The 25,773-nt window shown below is 44.9% G+C and overlaps 1 protein-coding gene across 1 annotated transcript in view; it reads right to left on the bottom strand.

Moving 5' to 3' along the window:
* C7 (complement C7) overlaps positions 1–25,773 on the bottom strand; it is a 413,756-nt gene that overhangs the window by 16,409 nt on the left and 371,574 nt on the right. Inside the window, exon 17 of the mRNA XM_086960581.1 lies at positions 13,735–13,919. Coding sequence (XP_086816707.1) covers positions 13,735–13,919 — 185 coding nt within the window. The remainder of the gene's footprint in view (positions 1–13,734; positions 13,920–25,773) is intronic.

Genomic DNA, 25,773 nt, shown 5'->3' with positions numbered 1-25,773 from the left:
TAATTTTATATGCGGGTTGTGAGGTATGTAGGGCTAATTGGCAGGTAGTGATTTAATTAGTTGTTAATTAATAATTATTAATTTATTGATTATCAGTTATCTTAATTGTGTTATTTTTTTAAGTGCAGGTTGTAGGGTTTATAGGGGTAAAGGGTGGGAAGTAATTCATTTTTTATTTTTTTTATACATTTTATTTTTCAGTTTATACATCATAAACAATAACACACAACTGGCATCAAATCAGCGTATGTAAGCAGATCGACGGCCTCATTAGCGGCACTTAGGGCCATAGGCTGCATCAGGGAGGGAACGGACACAGGGGAAGAGATACAATAGCAAACAATGAAAGCACTGTGAAGAAGGAGCCAGGCTCGGCACTGCTGCAGGTGGCGAACATCACCAGGGTCCCCCCTCACTCCTTGCCAGTACCAGACCCAACGGGCATATCCAACCCACTGCCCCCACTGTCAGTTGTGCCGTTTGCAGAGAGTTCCTCTTCTGCCAGCCCCGACGCACACATGGCGTGCCATGGCCATTAAGTCATCCTGCAGCTTCTCGTCCCTACGAGTGAGTTGCATATGAGTTTCCTCAGCCAGGGACCACTCCCTTACATCTCTGAGCCAAGTGGGCATCTCCGGGGCCCTCTGCCCCATCCACGTTATCGCCACCCTGCACCTGGCAAGCACCAACATTAATTGTAGGAATTTATACGAAAGTTTATTTTTCTGTAAGACCCTCTCAACAAACTGCTGCCATACGGCCGCCGTATGTCGCACAACATAAGGAAGGGACCTGTCCGTCCCCTACCCTGCATCAGGGCTACCTGTAGTGTCTGGATGTCCATCCTACCAGAGAGGAGGCGCGTCTCCCAATTGTCCGAGTCTGTAAACTAACGGGCCGCGTGTTGTAACTGGGCCGAATAAGTAATTCATTTTTAATTAAATAATTAGTTAACTAATATTGATAATTCATTATGTTGATTGTTTAATTTCTTTTTTTTTAGGATTTGTGTTGTGCGGTTTATAGAGGTAAACAGTGAGGAGAAAATTAATTTAAATTAATTAATAATTAGTTCCTAAATACTATTAGTTATGGGATTGACAATTATTTAAATTGTGTGATTACATTTTTTTAAAGTTTTATTTTAGGTATGGGTTGTGGGGTTTATAGGGGAAAAGGGTGGGAAGTTAATACATTTTAATGAATTATTATTTCGTTTTTCATTAATAATATTTTTTTAATTAATAATTAATTATTTTAATTGCACAACTTTTTTGTCCCGATTTTGGACATGGGTTGTAGGTTTTTAGGGGTATGGGTCGGAAGTAAATATAATTATTATTAATATTAATTATCAAATTGATCATTATGTGAATTGTGTAAATAGTTTTCATTTTAAGAGTGTGTTGTGTGTTATGTGGGGGTATATTTTGAGAAGTGAATTATTATAAATAAATAATAATTATTATTTAGTTTACTAATTTATATTAGTAGTGTAAATATTTTGCTTTTTAAAGTTAAGATTTAGGTGCAGGTTGAGAGTTTTGTGGGGTTATAGAATAGGAAACAACTAAATTAAATTTATGTATTAAATGTTGTTATTAATAAATAATTTCTCAATAAAAAAGAATTATGGGAATACAAATTATTTTTGTATTTTATTTATAATAATATTTACAGATATTTGTAATATGTATTTAACATTGTACATTTTTCTTTTTAATATTAAATATGCTTGTAGTTTTTTGTACATATTTATATTTTTCTTCATTTATTTTGTTATAAAATTATTTTCGTTTGTTGAAGATATTTTGTTTGTTTTTAAATTTGCACTGACTGAAGTGGGAATAGTAAACTTTACCCCTACGCAATCCATCATGTTCCCCACTGTTGTACTGACTGGAGTGGTAATAGTACATTTTATCCCTCTGCTATCCAACACTTTCCCTACTGATGTCCGAACTGGAGTGGGAATAGTAAATTTTACGTCAAAATTCGATTACAGTTTTTCCTTTTAAAAACAACTATGATATTTCCCATGTTCCAGTTCACAAACCAATCCTGGTCACCGTGACTCATTGGTATCTTGCTATCAAGAGTATCATCTACTTTCCAGCAGGGGCAGATATTTCATTCTCACTCTGCAAGGACACACATCATATCCTCCTAGTCCTACAGGGATTGACTGAGCTCTTCTCTTCCTCTACAGACTATAAGAAATTGCATTTGTATAGAGTGTGTATCCAGTTTTTGCTATTAGGGCAACAGCAATAGGCACTCTCTTAATATGGTATTTCCTTTATTCTCTCAGTGCAACCGTGACCACAGCGAGCCTCCCCTGACATTGCATCAGGCCAACAGACTGACGTTACTAGTTCTAGGTGTGGAATTTGCCAGATCCAAAGATGTTTCTAATTGGGCCACATAGACAGCTGGCGGGCTGGCAAGTACGCCTCAATTCTTTCATGACTGTCTTAATATTATACATTGGCATTTTCAAATAAAATGGCTCTCCTTGGAAACTGCAAGGTTAATCTTTAGAGTGTTTATGTAACTTTACTGGAAATTATCACATCGGAAACCCACATGTAATTGTCTCTGATAGGCTTAAAGTTAACTAACGAGATAATTACAAAAGCTAAGATTATGGTGCAGAGGAAGCCAGGGCTTGATAGACTCTGGAAGATAGGTGTACAAGATTTTCCATCATTTCACTCTATCCAGCAGTGCATTTGTGGGTATCTTTTTAGATTCACCAAAAGGTTTCTCTGTGTTGTTCTGCTGGTAGTGGTGGTAGACAATGTTGCAAATCCTTTATTGTGCATTTTTGGTTACCCATTGATGGGCTTAGGTTTTGGAATATGGTCTTATAAGGCCAACAAGAAGTTGAGTTTTGATAAAATTGCCTTTATCCATTCAAAAGATTGAATTTGCATGACATCCAGCATTAAACAGTTGAGTGATGTGATGCATTGAATGTACTCTAAGCCACAATTACAAAGTCACCCCTTATCCAGTCAGAGCCTGTTGCTACAACCAAGCCTGGTTCAGGTGCGCACTTAAAGTTTATGCACCTGTTGAACAAAGAATCTTGTTTTTAAGCAGGAGAACCAAATGAGGCCTGCATTCAAAGACCTTATGGCACGCTTCAGCCATCTGAAACAATCTTTTGGCTGCTCGTGTTACCTGCTAATACATCTTTATTTTACTTAGCTCTGTGTTCAGTTTACTTAGATTAACTTAACCTGATCTATCTTCCAAGCTAAAGAAATTCCAGCTATTAAGCCCCTATCCACCCTGACTTCCAATAACCGGAGGTGTGAATGCTTTGGATCCCATGATACTTTCAAAAGGGGCCTTCCCCATTTGTGGAGGTTTTCTAACTCTCATTAGCTACCGTCAGACACTTGTGGCCATCTTATTGCACATGATGATTTTTGATTTTGCTCATCATTTCTTAACTCCTCCACGTTGTTTATTTTGCAGGATTTTTGCAGTTACATTTTATTTTTTTCAAATACATTTATTTTGGAACTTTGTTATTGCTATCTTTAACTGTATTGGTGTTTCTCTGGTCTAGGCATACGACATTTCAGGCACATTCCTCTGGGCATTGCTTCGCTTTCTTTCCAAGCTGCCAAAAGTGGCCTTATTAAATCTTTCTTGACTTGACATTTTGGATGTTTGATAGTTCAGTCACAATTCACATCACGTTTTAGACCTCCTCCCAGATAGCCCGTGAGATATCTTCACTGACAATATCTGCTTTGCTCCTGGCAGAAACTGCTTTTTTGCCTGCAGACCATGCCTTTTTCTCTCTCCTTGCAGATACTGGCACAACATTATTTCCTTCATTTTCTCCCCGGTTCTCTACCTACATAGAATGAAAATACATTTTGTCCCTGCAGATACTGACAACACCTTTCATTTTGTTAAGAACGGATATCCCCTTTTTCATTTCGAGCCAACCAGACAGCAAAGCTGTTTGGCTTGCAAAAAACATCTCGGCGACATTGAGAAAGCTTCTCTATAAATGAATTCCACCTGTTGCTTACCATTGGCTTTGTGGTTTGTAACTCACATTTTCTGGCTTTCTATTTTCTGGCTTTTTTTACGCTATCAGGGCTTCAGTTCATCTCTCCCATGGAGCAAAGCCTTTTCACACCACCTCTTCTTATATTCTTCCAAATTTGCTGTACATTCAAAGCCAGAGGTCAAATGTCAGGCTCTGTCTTTCTAAGGGAGCTTGGTGTTTACTTTTCTTTCTCTGACTTCAAAGTGAGAGGATTTGTGTGACAAGCATGCTGGATACTGGTGGTGGGAAAAGGAAAATGCTACTTACCCAGTATGCATCTGTTATTGACATTTAGAGCTGTAGATTCACTTGCTTTGCAAAGCCCGCCATTTAGGGGTGGATTCCGATTCGGGGAAAAAAACGTCCATACGATTTGTTTCCAGAGCCCTCACCGTACGAATCGTACCCGTCCGTCCGAGTCGCGAAGTACGATCCGTATTCCGTGAATCCGTCCGAATCGTCGTGATCCGTACGTATTGCAAGGCTGAAACCGTGAACCGTACGACTCGTACACATACCGTACGTCTCGTACACATGCCGTACGACCCGACGAGTACGATCCGGACCGGGGTATAAGGACGCAATTCGTACAGTCCACGTCAGGTAAGGGCGAGTCGTACGGAAAAGCACACAAACACATACACACCGTACGGTCCGTACACCCCATGATCGCAGGGGTGCGCACCATACCCCTGCGATCATGGGGTGTACGAGCCGTACCCCCATTGTACGATCGGTGAACGAGCCATACCCCATGTACGATCGGTGTACGAGCCGTACCCCATGTACGATCGGTGTACGAGCCGTACCCCCATCGTACATGAGGTACGGCTCGTACACCGATCGTACATGGGGTACGGCTCGTACACTGATCGTACATGGGGTACGGCTTGTACACCGATCGTACACTGATCGTACAATGGAGGTACGGCTCGTACACCCCATGATCGCAGAGGTACGTTGCGTACCCCTGCGATCATGGGGGATACGCACTGTACCCGGGGGGCCGTTCCGTACCTGTTTCGGCACAAACTCTGCTTTTACGGCTGTTTTCAGCTCCCGTAGAAAAAGGGTTGTGCGGTGGGTACCCGACACGTATTGTACTTGCTGGGTCGTAAAAACCAGCCGCGAACCGTACAGATGTCGCGTACAGCGGGTTCTGAGGGAGAATCGTACGGAGATTAGAGTCGTACGGTGTCTTGTACGACTCGTACGGAGTACAGCTCCTGGTACGAATCGTACTTTGTCGTACGTACGGGGTACGTTGCAGGGTACGATTCGTACGGGAAAAACGCTCCGAACGGCTATTCGGAGCATTTTTTCCCGAATCGGAATCGACACCCTAGTTTTGGGTCTGGATGTGTGCACTTTGTTTTTGTTTGTAGAAGTCTTTTCCAGTCACAAGGTAGGTGAATCCTCCTTTCGGTGATAGTGCGCATGGGCATAGACTCCATTGTTAGACTGTTTTCCCACAGAGGGTGATAATGGAGTTAGTGAGAGTAGTAAAAAGAGATGTCCATGTATATATGAATCTAAGTAAGATGTCACTGCAACAGGTATAGGTACCCAGGGAGGCAGGTGAGTGCATGTGAATCGACAGCTCTAAATGCCAAGAACAGATGCATAGTGGGTAAGTAGCATTTTCCGTTCGAGGCATGTGAGCTGTAGATCACATGCTTTGCACAGACCATATAGCAGTTATCTCCCAAAGTGGTGGCTAACCTGTAGCTGTTGCAGTCGCTTGAAATAGTGTATGTAAAACTGCTTGGCTCACACTAGCTTGCTGTCTTGCTAACATATTTACACAATAGCATTTTGTGAATGTGTGAGGTGTAAACCATGATGCAGCTTTGCAGATGTCATCTATGGGCATATTTCTTAACAATGCCATAGAAGCCCCAAGTTTGCGTGTGGAGTGCGCACTAGGGGGCATTGTAAATGTTCGTTTTGCTTTTGCATAGCATGTTGGAATGCACTTGACTATCCACCATGCAATATCTGATTTTGAAATGGGATTGCTTGTATGTGGTGTAGCAAAAGCCACAAATAATTGATTTGACTTACGGACAGGTTTTGTCCATTCTGTGTAGTAGAGTGATGCTATTTTCACATGTAAGGTGTGTAAAGCACGTTCTGCCACAGAATCTGGTTGAGGGAAGAACACAGGCAACTCAACAGATTAGTTGATATTAAAGGCAGAAAGGACCCTGGGTCGAAATGTTGGGTTGGTCAAAAGAACCACTTTGTTTTGATGTACTTGTAAAAATGGTTCTTCAATTGTTAGTGCCTGAAGCTGACTCGATAGCTATGAGCGAAGCTATCTTCCAAGTAAGACATTGCAGCTCACATCTGTGCAATGGCTCAAAAGGTGGATGCATGAGTCTGGTGAGAACAATGTTGAGATTCCACACTGGAGCAGGTGAAAGTCTTGGGGGAATGACTCTATTAAGTCCCTACGTACATGCTTTAATGACAGGCACTGTGAAGAGAGACATATGTTGTCTATTCTGGAGGTATGCAGCTATTGGATTAAGATATAAGCTTATGGATGTTTGCTCTAAATTTGACCACTGCAGATGTAATAAATAGCATATTATGCATTGAACTGAAGCATCAAGTGGGTTGATCTGATTGTTATCACAGTTTATGATAAACCGCTTCCACTTTGCTGCATAGCAAGCTCTTGTGGTAGGACGTCCAGCCTAGTGAGAAGATTGAGGTAGCTAAACTGTAAGACTTCAGGAGCCAGATCGCAAGGTTGAGAAAACTGGGATCTGAATGTTTTATCTCTCCATGGCTCTGCTTGAATAAATTAGGTGTAATATGCAGTTTTTTGGTTAGGAACTACTGAGAGCTCTGACAGGATGGTGAAACAGGGTTGACGGGCCGATGTTGGGGCAACTGGTTTTAGTCTCAGGGGCGTCTATCTGTTCAGACACTGTTCGGGTCAGTGTCATAGTCCTCCCATGGGTCAGTATCTTGTTGCCTATCCTGATCCCCATCCCCTTCATTCTGTGGTTCAGGTGATAGTGGTGGTGGTGAATTTGTGGGTGTGATGAGTAAGTTGGGATCAGTGGGCGAAGGTGGTGAAATATAAAGGGGGGGAAGGGTTAGTACCCACATTTTTTCCGTTCAAAGGAATGTGGTACTCCTGTTGTTTGCCCATCTTCCTTTTTTCAGGCAATTTGGCATGAATATGTCCAGTGTGTGGGTTTATAACAAGCTGTTTCTGTTTCAGATTCAAAGGTGGAACATCAGACGAGGCTCCTTTGGTGGAGTCTTTTTGTCTTTGCTAGCCATTTTTGGCGTTGAAAGTTTCGGCTGTGAAGATTTAGCCTGCGATGAAGGTGGGATGTGGACCACGACATGCTTTGATTTCTGCACCGAGGATTTTGGTTCGGTGTCAGCATAGGGCCGACTCAAGCCCGAACCGGAAGGCTTCTCTTTGTGTTTCGGTGCCGGGCCCGGGGGCGGGGCGCCCAAAACTTTTTCTCGCTACCGACCTTGGCCTGTACGCAGAGGAACGACCTGAGCCTTTTTGGTCTTGTGTTGTTGGGGCCAGGGGGCTTCTGTACTCGTGGTACGCTGACCCGTGTAACTTGCTTCTCTTCTTCCATGTTGGAGTCGGTCTCGAACAGTGTTCTGCTTCCTCGGCTCCTTGAGCTTGTTATTTGATCTCGATCTGAATCTTCGCCGAAGACGTACAGAGCCGCCTTAATGTTGCATCTCATGACATTGAGCCCAACTGTCATGATGCGTCTTCTTTGATTGAAACGATCGGCACGCGTCACAGTCTTTCTCGTCACGTTCTGGGTATAGACAGAGGTTGCACACTTCGTGCAGGTCGGCGCGAGTAAATTTGGTTACGACACTCGAGATAGAGCTTGGAGTCCTTTCCATCGATTGCTAGTGAGCCCAGCGCAGGTAGGCCCAACGGCACTCCACAAGTTTTCTGAGCGAAGGTCTTTGAGTCAAAACAATATGCAGAGAATGGGGAACGAGATTGCGAAACAATACTGTTGAGGGTAGTGGATTGCACATTGAAGGAATCCCGAGAAACAGTGCCAAAAAGGTGCACAAAAATTCACATCCAAACCCGATGGTTGAAAAAAACAATCTAACAATGGAGTTGATGCCCTTGCACACTATCACCGAAAGGAGGAGTCACCTACCTTGTGACTGGAAAAGACTTCTTCAAACAAAAACAAAGTGCAAACATCTGAACCCAACACTAGATGGCTGGCTATGCAGAGCATGTGATCTACAGCTCACATGCCTCGAACTGTATTTTTCTGGCACACAGCATTTAAATGATCTGTGCAAGTATTTCAGAATATATCAGAATTAGGAAAGTGCAAGCACCGAATGTTTTTAATCCTCAAGAGTGCTGGAAACAAATACTTTAATATGATACAGACAAATCAATACACTAGGGGATGTAATTTCCACACATTATTGTTTGAGCACTCTAACTGTATGTCTGTGCAAATGTAAGGGTTATTGCAATTAAAAATGTGTTGTCTGTAACGGCAGTGTGTTGCCAAACCATGCGTGCTCCATTCCACTCTATTCCACTCTATCTGTGTCACACAATACACTCTACTCTGCATCACTTCACTTTACACCGCTCCATGCCACTGCACTCTACATCAATGCACCCTACTCCACTCTGCACTACTCACTCTATGCCATTGCACTCTATGCCACTTTACTCTACCACTCTCTACTCTACTCTACGCCACTCTACTTTATGCCAATGCACTCTGCCACTCTACTCGACACCATTGCACTCTTCGCCATTGCACTGAACACCACTCCATTCTAGGCCAGTCCACTCTACTCTGCTCAACCCCACACTACGCCATTCCACTCCACTCCATGCCACTTTGCAACACTGAACACTGTGCCAATACACTCTGCACCAATTCACTCTACTCTACCACTCCACTCAACAGCCTTGCACTTTACACCAAACCACTGCACCACTTTACTCTACATCATAACACACTATGACACTCTATGCCACTGCACTCTACCCTGCATCACTCCACTCTACTCCACTCTATGCAACTTCACTCTTTGCCATTGCACTCTGCCAGTCTACAGTCACCACTGCACTGTACACAACTCCAGTCTAGGGCAGTCCACTCTACTCTATGCCACTCTAGTCTGCACCACTCCATTCAATACCACTGCACTATATGCCACTACAATCTACTATGCACCACTCTAATCTATGCCATTGCATTCTACAATGCTGCATTGTACGTCACTGAATTCTATGCTGCTGCACTCTAGGCCACTATCCTTTGCAACACTCTATGCCAATGCACTCCACACCAGCCCACTCCACGCCACTTCACTCTATGACACTGCACTCTATTATGTACCACTGCACTCTATGCCATCGCACTCTACTCCACAGCACTCTACTCAGCACCATTCTACTCTTCGTCACTCTACTTTATGCCACTCTACTCTATGCCAATCTACTCTACACCAATATATTCTACACCACTACACTCCACAACCCTCTACCCTGCAGCACTGCACTCTACAGCACTGAACTGTACGCCACTCTACCCTGCACTACTGCATTTTATGCCAATGCACTCTGCGCCACTCTACTCTGAATCACTGCACTCTACCCCACTGCACTCTGCAGCACTCCACTCTATGCCACTACTCTCTATGGTACTATACTATACTCTGCACCATTCTGTGCTGCACCACTACACTCTGTACCACTGCACTCTATGCCACTACAATCTACTATGCGCTACTCTAATCTATGCAATTGCATTCTACAATGCTGCATTGTATGCCACCAAATTATATGCTGCTGCACTCCGTGCCACTATACTCTGCAGCACACTATGCCAATGCACTCCACTCTAAGCCACTCCACTTTACGACACTGCAAACTTTTCTGCCCCACTGCAATCTACTCTGCACCACTCTAGTCTTCACCACTCTACTCCTTCCCACTCTACTCTACGCCACTCTACGCTACATTACTGCACTTTCCCAAACCTCTACTCTGCAACACTGCACTCTACAGCACTGAACTGTAAGCCACTCTACTCTGCTCGACAACATTATATGCCAATGCACTCTGCACCACTCTACTCTGCATCACTACACTCTACCCCTCTGCAGCACTCCACTCTATGACACTACTCTCTATGGCACTATACTCTACTCTACACCATTCTGCGCTGCACCACTACACTCTGCACCACTACACTCTGTAGCACTGCACTCTATGCCACTACAATCTACTATGCACCACTCTAGTCTATGCTATTGGACTTTCCCTTGTGTCAGGTAATATTACTCTCCGGTTCTCTGCAGGCGGAGTTGATATACCCTCCCTACTCCAAAAACTGCCATTCAGCGTCCCCTCCCGACATACATCAACCCATCCATTTTTTTTTACTTCAGTAGTGGACGGTCACACGGGAGTTAGGGGCAAAGGGGCATTATGACCTAGGTTCTGTGCTTTCCAGGGTCCCGTGTTAATTGAGCAAATTCTATTTATAGAGTTTTGATTGCAAGCCTGCTGTCTTCATCAATAATGGGTAGCTTAGGTGCCCATGCACTAGATGGTGTCAGACAACATGTTTTCTTTTTCCTTTGAGCAGATTTGTTATATTATTAATACTTACAAACAGGTGTTTATGGCATCTAGCAAATTTGCAGAAGGCTCCGGAGGGCCCGCACTGCTATGCCCTATGCAAGCCTGCTGAAGGGTCTACCACCGTTTTATTTTCTTCTGTGGGATCTGCTACTTTCTTTTCAGCTTGCAGGGACCGGCATCACATGTTCTTACGTCTAGCAGCTGACACTCTCTTATGTTTCCCTACAGTGGCTGACACTTCCAATTTTCCCCTGCAGAGCGGTTTGTCATTCAAGGGTTGTGCTTGCATGCGAGTTGTTGTGCATCAGCATGTACAATTTGTGCTACATCCTCGGATTTTCCCCTAAAACCTGCAGTCCTGAAATTATCTGCAAATGTAACATTCGTTGTCATTTGTTGTCATTCTTATGCTTCAGGCAACTTTAGTTCTGGTTTCTATTCCGGTGCAATTTAAACTCTTGAAATAAGTATATTTTCACTTACTCGCCTAACACTTGCATACCACTATGTTATTTATTTAATAGAGAAATAACAGTCACTGCTACTATCTACTGAGAGGATGTCGGCTGGACGAATTAAGATATAAAACACACGAGAAAACAAATGTTTTCATTTACAACCTAGTCCACACATGCACCGCTCTGTCACAGTCTTTATGGCAATTACTTCTGATACTATAGAGTATACTCAATTAATTAATTAGTTAATTAGCCCTTGAGCTACATCACATGCAATTAAATTCCTAATTATATTAAGCTAACAGTTCGTGTTAGCATTTACGCGGAGGAAAAAACCTGGGGGAAGATAAAAAGCGAGACAACATTTAATTTTTGCAACTGCTCTGCTTCATAAACAACAGTATACGATGGGGTAAGTCATTTCTGGAGAGGTACTTTCTTTCCTTTAGTGGCATTTAACTTGACTGAGTTGTCTGCCTCTATCTATTGTGATACTTTAATGTTATATTCCTATTATCGTAACATCTGTACAAAACAAGAGTAATCAGTGTCGGGTGGCAAAGCAGGGGGGACACATTTTTTTTTAAACCACTTACCTCCACATCAGGGCCACTCCATCTCTCCCCCTTCGCTGCTTCTCTGAAGAGTCCCGGAAGCACACAGGCTCCCTAAAACCAATCACAGCACTGCAAGGCAGCGTTGTTATCAATCTGTGTGACAGGTACGGTGCTCTGACGGGTATTGGGAGCCTGGGCATGGTCTCTACCCAGGCTGTGCATTAGAGCCTGGCGGAGAACATGCTAAGTGTGCATCACTGTATGGCCGGCCCAAAACAGCTAAAATTAAACAATCAGAAAGCCAGTACTGCAATTACAACTTTTATGGCCATTTCCTGCGCGCAAAGAATTTAAAGTGCGGGACAGTGACAATCCTTGAAATAAATCTTTTTTATTTTTATATTTGATTTAGCAAAATGAATATGTTGGTTCAAAGTTTACCAAAAATTCTACATTTTTTTAAACACAAACAATACAAAAAACACACTATTCATAAAAATGATATTTCCATAAAACAGTGATTGCGCAGAAATTTACAAACAGTTCAAGTGAAAACACAGCCTAACATACCTAGTTGATCAACATTTCCAATCATCACTCATTCTCTCACACACACACACAACACACTACCGACTATATGTACAACTATATTGTCACAAATTAATTTTTGAATGCATATGAAAACACAAATAATGAGAGCACCATTGACAAAGATTACGAAAAAAAAATTAGGCTATTATTGTTGTTTTTTCGCAAAGCAAATGATAGGATTTAGGAGTCTTATGGTGACGTAGAATGGTCTACACGTTTCGAACCCCTAAAAGACTTATGGGGTTCTCATCAGGACCTCATGGCTTGTGTGAGGGCTCATAGAAGGCTGGAAAGCCCGGGCGTTGGACAAATGTACAACAGCCACAGGCAAACAAATAGTTTGAGGGGTTTGCTCGAATGGAAGCGAGGGATGAAGTATTGTTTGAACACGGGTTGCCGGCCTGATATTCAAGCCGCAGTTAGTCCTCTAAGTCGGAACGCCTCGGGATCAGTCTGCGAGTGCCCGCGCAGAGGCAGCTGTGCCCGCACAGAGGTCCTGATGAGAACCCCATAAGTCTTTTAGGGGTTCGATACGCGTAGACCATTTTACGTCACCATAAGACTACTAAATCCTATCATTTGCTTTGCGAAAAAACAACAATAATAGGCTAATTCTTTTCGTAATCTTTGTCTATGGTGCTCTCATTATTTGTGTTTTCATATGCATTCAAAAATTAATTTGTGACATTATAGTTGTACATATAGTCGGTAGTGTGTTGTGTGTGTGTGTGAGAGAATGAGTGATGATTGGAAATGTTGATCAACTAGGTATGTTAGGCTGTGTTTTCACTTGAACTGTTTGTAAATTTCTGCGCAATCACTGTTTTATGGAAATGTCATTTTTATGAATAGTGTGTTTTTTGTATTGTTTGTGTTTGAAAAAAATTTGAATTTTTAGTAAACTTTGAACCAACATATTCATTTTGCTTAATCAAATATAAAAATAAATAAGATTTATTTCAAGGATTGTCACTGTCCCGCACTCAGTTTAAATTCTTTGCGCGCAGGAAATGGCCATAAAAGTTGTAATTGCAGTACTGGCTTTCTGATTGTTTAATTGTATTGATGAGGCTTGGCCTTACTGTGGGAAGCCCACACCCAGTGTTGTTTTTTCGGCCCAGAACAGCTGGCCAAACCATGATGTGCATGTAGGTGCATGAACTACTCCCCCCCCCTTCCCCCCCGAACACTCCCCCCCACCCCCCCCCGTGGCTCCAGCCCCGCACTGCTACAACCCAGCCCTGTAGCTCAGAAAAATAAAACTATATAACGATGTTATTAACACTTTATTTTTGACAGTTCCTGCTCTGAGAGCACTGGGGCGGCGCTGAGCCAAATCTCTTTGCTGCAGAACTATTTTCATTAGGGCAGTTAAACGGGCTGCAAATAATTAAATGATTATAGGCGACATACCGTCACATTTCTCCCACAAATGGCAGGAGTCACAGGAGCGCTCTGTTGCGGCAGGTAATTGACAGCTGTTGTCATCTGTCACCGTGTATGCCCTCCCCAGGCACTGAAGCGCGAGCATCTTGCAGGCCGTGAGCGCTACGTGTCGCTGATTTCTCCCATCGATAGCACAGATGTCAAGCGATGACCTGCAATACAAGAGGTGACGCAAAGTGAAAACAATTGCAGCAGTGCGGAGGTTGCACGCCCCTCACCTGCTGTTCGCCCTACAGCGACTGCTGAACTTGCTGCCTCGTTCTCCTAGTGTCTCAACAGCAGTGCTGTCCAGAGGAGGTCTAAAGAGGTTGGGCACGACCTGTTTATCAAGGTCATCATTATGCTACTTAAGTCCTGTTAGCTCAAATATATTTCCATGGTTTATTTTATTGATTGACTGATAGCCTGGGATGGATCTTGCCCTTGTCGAATTACCTAAGACACCCCTGCTCTGTAGACACTACAGTCAAAGAGTCCCCTCCGTTCACAAGGTACAGTCTTTACTCCTCCCTCCAACCACACACCAAAGTCAAAGAATGCGATGTCTATTCTTGGGGGCCTTGGGTAGCCAACAGTTGTTGGGCAGAATGGTGTGTGTGCACTGTGGTTTACTGCTAGTATCCTACTGACCACAACACCATTAAATTGCAAAACAATGCTACGTCCTTTGCGTGAATGATTCACCCTCGGCGAGCCATCAACGCTTCCTATAGCATCTGGAGGGAGCGATTGGCTCAGACATAGGGGCAGATTTATGTTGGGCTTGCGCCACGTTTACGCCGCCGTTGCGTCACGCAACGGCGTGGAAACTTGGCGCATCCCTGCGACCTATTTACAACGTGGCGCATCTAGGCAGATGCGTCACGTTGTAAAGCCCTGCGCCACATGAAACCTGCGTCAGGTTTCATGTGGGCGTTCTGTCGCAGGGTGGGCGTTCCCTCGTAGGAAAGCCCCGTAAAACTGACTCAGTGAAATCTACAAGATTTCACTGAGTCAGGTTTACGACGCTGCTGGGTCAAATCCTTACGCCTGCTTGAAGCAGGCGTAAGGAGTGATGCACCACGCTATGTATGGGTGGCCTCTGTACATTGCAGGAGTTGCGTCGCACTTGCGACGCTACTCCAGCAATGCGCCGCCCGTACACCACAAGATGCGTCACGCATCTGCCCTTCCTTGCACCATGGTGCGCCGCATTGTAAATGCAGAGCATCTGTGGTGCCGCAAGGAGGGAATTGCATGACGCATCAGTTCTGGCGTATCCCTGCTGATTTGCAGAGATGCGCCAGAACTCATAAATCTGCCCCACAGTATCATACTGTAAAGGGCACTCCGATACAGAAGTTCAGTCAGTATTTTATCTAACATTTCTTTAACAGGTAAGTAACTATGACAGGATGCACATAAAAAACAGAAGGTCATAGAAAGTTCCAGAAAACAATACAAGTCCACCTTAGAAATACCTCACCTTCTGACAGTCGTATATTTCGTTAAAGAAAAAGCATTAATCATTCCTTTTATCTTTCTTGTTCTCTCGTACCCTGAGAAACAAAGAGTTTGATTCACAAGGGTATTTATTAGTACATGAAGTAGTCCGTATACTCATAAATGTCTTTGTGAATTGGCCCCAGAGCACATTACACTTTATATTCATTAAAAAAAAATTGTAACCAGATTTTTATAGCTATTAATAGTTATATGCCGTTTACAGCATTGCAATATCACATCTTGCAATGACAATGAGCTATCTCCATTTATATTGTGGTAACCATCCCAGGTTAATGCCATCTTTTTCGTGCTCCCAGAGCCCAAATCTCCCCTCACTCATTGAAAGTCACAACCAGTTGTAGATATACAACAGATCTATTCACATCTTTATTCTGGGGTCAATATCAAACCAGGCTTCCCCCCCGAGTCATCGCAGAAGATCATTTTGTGGTGGGCTCCCAGGCAGAGACAGCATCCACGGTGTAGATTCACCTGATTCCAACCCCGGGTCCTTCATGCTGTCAACCAGCACCTCTCAAGCTCCGGCCCTCTCAATCGAGCCAATCCCTCTAGGAGCATCCCTAAGCAGGACTCGCCCATCACACCCCACCCACATCTCTAGCTTTATTTTTTGCATACTGCTATCTGGGGCTCCCCTGGGGTCTTCCAATGCTTTATTTCCCATTTAGCTAGGATAAAGTCCAAGTCCTAGAACCTACTGGTAAACCTTGTTTTGGAGGTATGGGGGAACAGACTTAAAAGGTAGTGGGCCGGTGAGCAGTCAATAGTCTTTTCAGTAATGTCCGCCACCATTTTAGTAACTTCTTCCCAGTAGCTGTGCAGCGTTGGACATGCCCAGATCATGTGCATCATTTCCGCTCTGAGTTCTTCACAGCACAGACATGCCACATCCTCCCTGTGGAAGTATTTAATAGTGGAAGTATTTAATAATGTGTCAGAGGCTGAGAAACGCCCTGTACAAGAAGTAAAAAGGAATGTATCTGAAGCATGGCTTTTCTAGTCACCTTGGGGTTTCTATCCAGGGTGATCTCCAAGTCTCTATCTGCTATGAGGGTACCAAAGTCCTCTGTCCAGTGGTACCTCAATGTAGTCAACGGTTGGAGTGAATCACTTCTTATCGCCCTGTAGAGGCATGTGACTGCTTTGATTTTACCTCTCGCCGTACCGATTTACCTGCAAGCGCTGTGGTGCTTAGGTTCTGAAATGCCAGCCCTCCATTGAGGCAGAGGGCAGCCGTCACCACCCTGTGAAGAAAAAAGTGGCCCTAGGGAAGCTCCAACCCGCCCTAAAATCCTCAAATGGGAGAAGCTCCCCCTCTCGGAAGCAGTCCCCAATCTTAGTCGCACCCGCCAGTATCCAGTCTCCTATTCCCCTCCCCTGTCCCCAGTGCGGTAGGATATGTATAATTTTCATAGGAATGTCCTGTGAGTAGGGAACCAGGCTATGTGCCTTTTGGAGACATCTTCTCCAGCAGCAATTTACTGCCTGGAGCTTTCCCATGCTCCCAGTGGAGCCCTACCCATCTTCAATAACACCTGCAAAAGAACATCCTGGTCAGATACAAAGGGCCCCATCTCACGATCCTGTGCTTGTCACCTCGCTAGCCATTGTGTGAACCACTGAAGCTGTCCTGCTAAATAATACTTCTCAAAGTCGGGGACCGCTAGCCCCCGTCATGTGTCGGTAACTTCAGTGTCACCAGGGCTACTCACTTGTGGCCACCTCCCCATATAAAGAACACACTGAGAGAGTCCATTCCAGTAACCATGGTCTAGGGATCGATATATAGGGAGAGTCGTGAAGAAATAGAGCAGCTTAGGGAGTGCCACCATCTTTAGGAGTGCAACGATTACCGCCACAGACTATGATAGCGTTTTCCAGAAGTCCATACTAGCTTTCAGGGATCTAATGGCAGCCCCCACGTTCCCTCTGTGTAAGTCAGGTTAAAAGTGATAGATCTTCACTCCTAAGTACACCAGGCAATGAATGAGGTTCTCCTCAGTCCTCTGGCCTCCTCCAGGGCACCCCCTACATTACTCAGGAACATCAACAAGTTCTATTTGTATGCCCTGATATCTGTTTCCAGTCCAAGCGAGGCTGGACAGAAGTTCCATGTCCAAGGCAAAGAGCAATAGGGAGACGGGGCACCACTGCAGCGTCCCCCTCTCCACTCTATATTGCTCCGAATTTGTTTGGCCAAACCGGATTCTGGCTAGGTGGTCTCTATAGAGTAATTTGACCCACATCAAAATACCCCATTCTAGTTGCATTTGCGCTATGACTGCATATACAAATCTCCATTTCAAAGCTGTCGAAAGCCTTTTCTATGTCTATCACAAAGACGACCCCTTCGCCCTCTTCATGATCGTGTGCCTCTATTATGGACAGGAGGCACCATATATTAACCGCTGTGTTGTGGTCTGGGATGAAACCCGCTTAGTCAGGATGCATGAGGGTGGTCATAAATGGGAGGAGTCTTGCTGCCAAGACTCTACTCAGTATTTTAAAATCTAGGTTGAGCACACTTTTGTAATCAAAACACCTCAGCTTCTCAACCTGGACTGCTACTTTCTCTTTGGCTTCTAGTAAGGGTTGTCGTAGCTCAGGGTGCCCTGGTCTCTGTGTTTCTATTTTTAAGGTACTCAGTTCCCAGTCTGCCCCCTCCACCTCTGCCACCAGGGGTCCCTTCAAAGTTCAATCGGTTCTCTGATTTATTCCAGAAATACTGGGCCTTTTATTGCTTCAGTTTTGACCCACCAGGTAGGGATATTCTGGTGAGGGGTCCCCCAAAGCAGGTGCAAAAGGACTGTATTGCAGGCGAAAATGGTATATGTCAAGTATTCTACACTATGGGTTAGGGTATGGATGTTTGGAGAACATGGAAAGTTGTCTAGTCTGACGTGTAGGTCATGCAAGTGCGAAAAATAGGAGCAGTCTTGTGTCATTGGGTGCAATCTTCTACATGTGACTATTAGTCCCCGCCCACTCTGCCAGCTTGTGAAGGCCCTTGCAATGCGTTGCACCTATGCGTCTCTAAGCAAGGCGTGTGAATGATCCATTAAAAGGTCAGCTACACAGTTAAAGTCATCTCCCATGAACGTGGAGTGAATGAGGTTAGGTGCAGAAAGCCAGATAGGCCGGTCAGGAAAGTATCCTAGTCTATATTAGGCCCATAAAGATTTATTATCGCCACATCACGGCCATCTAGTCTACCTGTAACCACAATATATCACCCTTCTGGGTCTATCAGATCCCCTGTGTGCTGGAATGCAACCCCCACCCTCATCCAGACCAACACAGACCTCTTGCATAAGGCGAGTAAAAGGGTAGTATGCCTGACCCCGTCATCTGCTTTTTAGGGCAGCCCCCTCCAGAGCTAGTAGTTGAGTTTTCTGCAGAAGGGCAATGTGGACACCCCACCTTTTCAAGTAATAAAATATTTTATAGTGTTTGGACATGGTGTGCATTCCCCTGATGTTCCACGTTAGAACCTTGTATGTTGTGAGACAATGGTGTACGCTGTATAAGGCCTGGCTCTCCATTCCTAGTCATGTGCCCTCTGCCCTAAGGTAGGAACCCGTTGAATGCCCCCAGCATGGTGGTCCCCAGTATGAGACACCTGCTAAGTCTCCTAACTGAAAACCCTTTTAACAATCCAACTCCCATGCCCCAGGATCGGTGAGTGTTCCCCTCTCATCCAAACTTTACGCAAACTGTGCAATAAAGAGATACTCGTGAAGGCCCCTACAAGCATCCTATGTGGAGGGTAAGCAAGCTGCCCCTAGCTTTCCCGACATTCCACCCATCCAGTGTATACCACATATATTCGTGGAACAGGCCCCGGAAAACCAGAATTGCCACCCAATCTCTGCCCGTCACTCTCATAGTCTCTGATAATTGCTTCCCACCACCTTCTCCTCACTTAATACTTCAGTTCAGATAATTTTATCAACTGTCCCAGGGGTCACTGCGGGAAGATCTTGGCTGGGCTCGCCCAGCAGACTGGAGCTACGATCAGAGTCTGAGTCCTTGGTGTCATCCCCAGTCAGTGAGTGAATGTCTAGCATGCTCCCGTGGCACTTAACAAAGCGACTGCTGCCACCAATATGTCTCTTTCCTGTTGGGTCTCTGCTCTAGAAGGGGCAGCAGAAGATCTGGATCTCCCTTCACAGTGCCGTCCATTCCACCTCATCCTTCTCTCTCGTGGGGCCGGATCAGGTTTCTTCCAGTGAGGCTGTTGATCTAACCAGTCCCACACCTCCTGCAGTGTGTTAGAGAATCATGTGCCGGTCAGGGTCCGCACTCTGAGACGTGGGGGAACATTATTGCATATTGAATCTCCATTTGCCGGAGCCTCTTCTTTGCTGCCAGATAAGTTGAGTGCTACCTTTGGACTTCCCTGGAGAATTCTGGAAATATTCTGACCGTGCTGTTGTAGACCACCAGCTGACCCTTCTGTTGAGCTCTGCAGAGAAAATGATTGCTATCTTTATAGAACAGCAATCTTTCCACCACTGGGAGTGGTGGGCCCCCTGGGGAGGGTTTTGCGGGCACATTTGAGATTGTAGTAAGAGGAGAGACCCTCCTCTGCCAATTCCCCTCAGATCCATTTCTCCAGGTATACGACCATGTCATTGCCTTCGATTTTCTCAGGTAGTCCAACTATTCTCAGGTTGTTGCAGCGCAACCTGTTTTCAGTGTTTTCGTTTGAGTGTGAGGACCTGAGTCTCCAGTAGGGCAAGCCTGTCAGTTGCTGAAAACAAGGTCGGAGACATATCCGCTATTTCCTTTTCAGCTGTAGTGACTCATTCCACCAGTCAGTGGTGGTCAGCTCTCAGATGTCCCATATTCTCCCTGAGGGTGTCTATTTTAGTCTATACAGCTGTCTTAGGTGCCGCTATTGCTTGGTGGATGTCTTAAAGTGTTGGTTCATCAGGTGGATCAAGGCGTGATGGGTGGTCAGTCTCAGTCATTATGTTCTCCCCTACCTCCTACTGTGTTAGGCCTGCAGGTTCGGGGTCTCTTTTGCGGGTAGTTTTTCCCATTGTGACAGCAGTATTGTGACAGACCTACCCTTTGTGGTTATTCTGGGTAAACCTGGGCTCTTCGTTGCAACGCAGCCGTACACACTTCTTTCAGCACACAAAATTGTAAGACCTGCATGGAATCTCCCCTGGAGGGCTGCCACAGTCTCTTTAGTGCCTCTTTAACTCGTTGGTAGGGATTTAGGTGTGTCTCAGGGGTAGTGGGCCTCCAAGATCCACAGCCAGGCAGTTAGTCTAGGCAAGAACCCTCCACCTCAGCTGTGGTATATTGCAGCACCTCATTGTGTTCACATCTCGCCATGCTTGTGTGTCTTGGCGAGAAGCCTTCACCTATGCCATTAATTTGGACCACCTCATCTAGGGGGGCCATATGGATATCGCCTGCCTCTCCCGGTTGCACGGCTGCGCGGCATGGGCCTCCTCTTCCAGGTGCTGCTCTGCTAATCTACTCATTTAGGGCAGTGACTTTGTCAAAGACAATACGGTCAATAGCCGTTCCAGTCCCACCCGAGGGCTCCCCCATTCAAAGGAGAGGGATGCCAATCACCTCAAGTCTCCCCTATGAGGAGCTCTCACCACTCCATCCATAATCTCCGCACAAAGCTGTCTCCAGAACAAGGATCCGGACCTGGTTCCTGTCACTGGGGTGACGTGCTGTGGGCTCTATTTGCCACTCCATGAGGTGAAGCTCTCCCCCTCCCCTTCTTATGACCGGTACAAAATAAGCAGGGGGGATGCGCTGCCCCAAGTCCCCCCGGAAAGCTGCCAGAGCAGTGTGCTAACCTCCTATGCATCTGTGGGTCCCACAGGACTTCCACCAGGCTCCTCAGAGTCTCCTGGAGAGGGGCAGCCACAGGCCCCCTCACGCTCCTTTCCTTCACGCCCCCTGCAACACTCATAGGTCACCGCTCTGATGAGGGAGTCTCACTGGCCCATGCGGGGGTAGGCGCCGTGTCACCGACTACGGCCCGATGTGCCCCCGAACATGTTCCTTCTCTGCTCACAGCCCCGCCTCAGGCCGTCTTTCAACCTGGAGACTCCCCTCTGTTCTCAGCTGCATGGACTGGGACAGGTTTTACTGTGTCGGAGCTCTCCCTGACTGGTGTGTGGTTATCAGGGGACTCGTCTCAGCAGGCTTTGCTGGGGCAGCGTGGACCACGGCCAATTCATGGGCCATTGCCGCCATCTTGCCACCACTGTTCCTCCTTCGTCGCTTCACCATCAGCTCCCCGGGTCAGATCAAAAAGCTATTATTCTGCGACTCACCAGCCGAACATGTTGCCGGAACATAACAGAACGTAGCAGAGCTCCTGGACCCGTTGTTATGCGTTAGGATGGCACTAGATATGGGTCTGTCAATGGGAGCATAGTTCGGTGCTGCCTACTCCATCCGCTTCAGGCCACGTCCCCCACTATTACATTTCATATTCATACAAGTTTAGTTAAAATTGAAAGGACTGTGTCCTCATTAAACTTTTTGTGATTTGGGAGTTGGACATTTCAGGGTCAATTAACAAAGAAATGTATGGGTATGTAGAGCAGTACTCCTGTAGTACTACTGCACGTACTCCTGAATGCCTTTGTGAATTGGCCATCAAACATTCACTATGGAAATATTCAGGGAATAGTCATATGCAATTACAAATAGAAAGGACTAAATAATTGGGAGTTGGACATTTCGGGGCTGATTTAGAGAATTGTTTCTGAGTATGTGAAGTACTACTTCATGTACTCAAACATGCGTTTGCGAATTGGCCCCATAGTGTTTGGATAAATGTCACAATATTTGTACAGAGGCATTTCAATGTGAAAGGGTTGGTTATGAGTGTGTGTTTGTGCTCACTTGAAGGCGCATATACAAATGGCAATCAGTGGATATATGTTAATGATCCTTTATCCACTCATACATAACATATGCACAATGATAATCATGAAAAATGATTTACATCTATTTTCATAACTCTAACACTAGGTTTATTATTCCTTATTTCTCTACTTATGCCCTCTCTGTCTATAGCCTGTCTTACACTGCCTCCATGTATTGTTTTTGACTTCGAGCTGTTATATTTTTATTTCTCTAGAACTGAATTCAAGCAATATTTTCTCAGTTTTCAAGCCTGTAACTTTCCTGCATGACCTTTACATTAGTCAGCATATTGTTTGAATTATGTGCTATAAATAGCTACAAGCAGTGCTTAATTTGAAAAAGACTAAGGGCCATATTTATGAAAAAGTGGCACAGCATGGCAAGTCACCTTGCTGCTCTGTGCTGCATGACAGGGAAAGGGCAGTAATCATATTTAACTCAATACGCTGCATGAATCTTTTACCAGCACTGGCGCACAGTGCAAGGTGCAAGGGTGACTGCATTGTAAGCAGGATTGTTTTTCTGCAGGAAGGAACACTTTCCTGCATATAAACATTCCCCTTAGGCATTTGCTTCTTTGTGTGTGTGCTGTAGAAAGTAGCATACATAGAAAGAGGAAAAAACGAGGTGAAATTATTATATTTCTACTCGTTATACCTTCACTGGGAAGTCGTAGCATTTTGGCGCATTCCCAAGTCTACCAGTAATGGTAAATCTGAAAATGCGTCAAAATCCATGGATTTTGCGCGGTAATGAATCCCTGGCGCAGAGTTAAAAAAAGAGATTTTTGGTTGTATTTTATCCTGGATTTATCAAGCCACTCACAGCCACGCAAGGTGGCCTTGCGTCGCTTGATAAATCGCATCTTGAGGGTTTGTGTCGTTTTTGCATCATGTTGTGCAGTGCACTAGTGATGCAGTGCTATAGTGTTGCAATGCATTGATAATTATGACCCTAAGTGCTTGGGCCCAAAGTTCTCCTCAGGTGCCTGCTGCCAAATGATCGGGTTGCCGAATACCAATGGTGCTTAGTCGTGATTTCAGTTCATACCTCTAACCACCAACCTACACTTGTGCCCCTTTATCTCAATCTTCAGGTTCCTTATTACCCTTGTTCTCTATCTTTGGCATTCAATTTCCATCTTTCTTTCCTTGTGCTTTCCCTTTCTAACCCTTTCTCTCGCTTGTCCCATGTCAAAGTTTAATGATGAAAAATAAACCCCGGTTCCCACAAATGACTGCCAGTGGGCCCCACCTGCAACCACCGGCACAAATGAAACACTGGCTGCCGGGCATGCCTCCATCTCAGATTTGGCGTATCTTCACTCAAAACAGCGTATAGTTTCTTACCTGTCAGTATAGTTTTGCAGCTTGAAGACTTTCTGTATTTACACTGTTTTGCATTATTCCACCATCTAGTAGTTGGACCTGGAATTGTAGTCTCTTTTCACTTTTTTTCCTTTTTTTTTGTGGCCCAGGAAGCTCCCACTTTTGGTCGCCATCTTCGGATTCTTTTTCCTCGTCATGTGTTACTTATGTTATTCCTCTTATTTTCTAAGGCCTTATTCATTCTTAATCCCTCTCCTCCTGTCCCATCTTTCTGGCGGAGGAGGGTGGGTTCGCTAGTGAATCCAGAAAGTCTTCTAGCTGCAAAACTACACCGACGGGTAAGAAACTATACATTTTGCAGCGTGAATCTTTCTGGATTCACTATGCTGTGCATAGACTTTGTAGTGGTTTGTCCTTATTGTGGTGGCTGGGTGGAAGATGAGCACTGGTTACTGAATATGTGTTGTAAGACCTTCTGTCCCACTTGCGCTTCTTTGTTCATTTGGGTATCCACACAGTAGTGCTTAGTGAACATGTGCACTGAAGACCATGTTGCAGCTTGACAAATGTCTTGAATTGGTGTGTTGGCTAGAAACGCAATCATTGCTCCTTTCTCCCTTGTTGGGTGAGTATGACCTGCTCCTTGTAACAGTTGCCCTGCTTGTTTGTGGCATAGTTGTATGGTTTGTGCAATCCACAGTGCAATGGTGTTTTTGGTAACTGGTTGTCCCAAAAAACTGCTGGTGAAGGAAACAAAGTGTTGCTTTGTCTTTCTGCACTCCTTTGTCCTTTCTATATAGTGCATCACAGCCCTCCTGGCGTCCAGTGTGTGTGGCGTTCTTTTTTGTGCTTGTGGTTGTTTTTTTTTAAAAAGCTAGGTATTTAATTTTTTGTTAATGTGGAATTGAGACTCCACCTTTGGCATGAAGTGTGGATCTGTTCTCATTACAATCCTATCACTGTGTATCTGCAGGTAGGGCTCTTGAAGTGTTAGCACCTGCAACTTACTTACTCTTCGTAGTGATGTGATAGCCAGTAAGAAGGCCGTCTTTAGCGTGAGCTTGTGCAGTGTAGCCTTGTGAATTAGCTCAAATGGTGCCTTCATCAATTGAGTTAGCACTACGTTGAGTTTCCATGCTGGTGCTGGCATTCTGTTTGGAGGTAAGGTTCTCTTATCTCCTTCTAGAAATCTCTTTACTAATTGGGAGGTGAAGAAACTTTTCCCTGTTTCTCCTCTTGTGTAAGCCACTATCGCCGCTAAGTGTACCCTCAGGGATGTGTAGCTTAGTTTACTTTGCAGTAGATGTGTTAAGTATTTTAGTACTGTTGACTCTGTTGTGATTTTCCTTTGCAGTTTCTCCCTAATGCACCATTCGGAGAATCTTTTTCATTTTGCTACGTAGCATTTCCTTTTGGTAAGTCTTCTTCCCTCCCTGAGCACTGCCTTTGTGCCCGCCAGTAGTTTGATGTGTGCAAATTCTAGGTCTTCAGGAGCCATGCTGCTAGGCTGAGGCTCTGGCTCTGGGTGTAGCACCCTTCCGTTCTGCCTTGTTAACAGGTCCCTTAGTTTTGGGAATCTGTGTGCTGGTGCATGCTCCATCTCTACTATTAGTGAGAACCATGACTGTCTGACCCACTGAGGTGCTATTAGTATCATTGACATGTTGCTGATCCTGCAACAGTATCAGTGGTATCGGAGGAAAAGCATATGCAAATGTCTTTGACCAAATTATCTATAACGCATTTCCTTGTGACCGATGGGCTGGTTGTCTGGATGCGAAGTGTTGGCATTTTGCATTTTGGTGTGTTGCAAATAGGTACCCCACTTCCGGAATACTTTCTGTTTTTCCTGTTGGTTGATCTCCCATTCGTGGGATGCTGACGTCTACCTGGTGAGTCTGTCTGCTTCCACATTGACGTTCCCTGGGAGATGTATTGCTAGTAGGTCTATCTTTAGTGGAATGGCCCTTGTCCATATTTCCTGTGCTAGCCCTGATAGTGATGCTGACTGTGTTCCTCCTTGCTTGTTGATGGAGAACATGGTTGTGGTGTTGTCTGTATGGATCAACACCCTGTTTCCGTACAGCTCCTTCTGAAAAGCTTTAAAGGCTAGGAACACTGTCTTTAGTTCCAGGTAATTGATGTGCTTGACTGCATCCTCTTGCGATAATAGCCCCCTCACCTTGAGCTTGTTCATGAGCGCACCCCACCCCAGCTGGGAGGCTTCCGTTGTGATTGTCACTGTTGGAGTTGGTTGTGT

Source organism: Lissotriton vulgaris, chromosome 3_1 (genome assembly GCF_964263255.1).
Source record: "Lissotriton vulgaris chromosome 3_1, aLisVul1.2, whole genome shotgun sequence".
NCBI lineage: Eukaryota > Metazoa > Chordata > Amphibia > Caudata > Salamandridae > Lissotriton > Lissotriton vulgaris.
The sequence above is the reverse complement of the archived record's forward strand: the minus strand, read 5'-3'. Positions and strand labels throughout refer to the sequence as shown.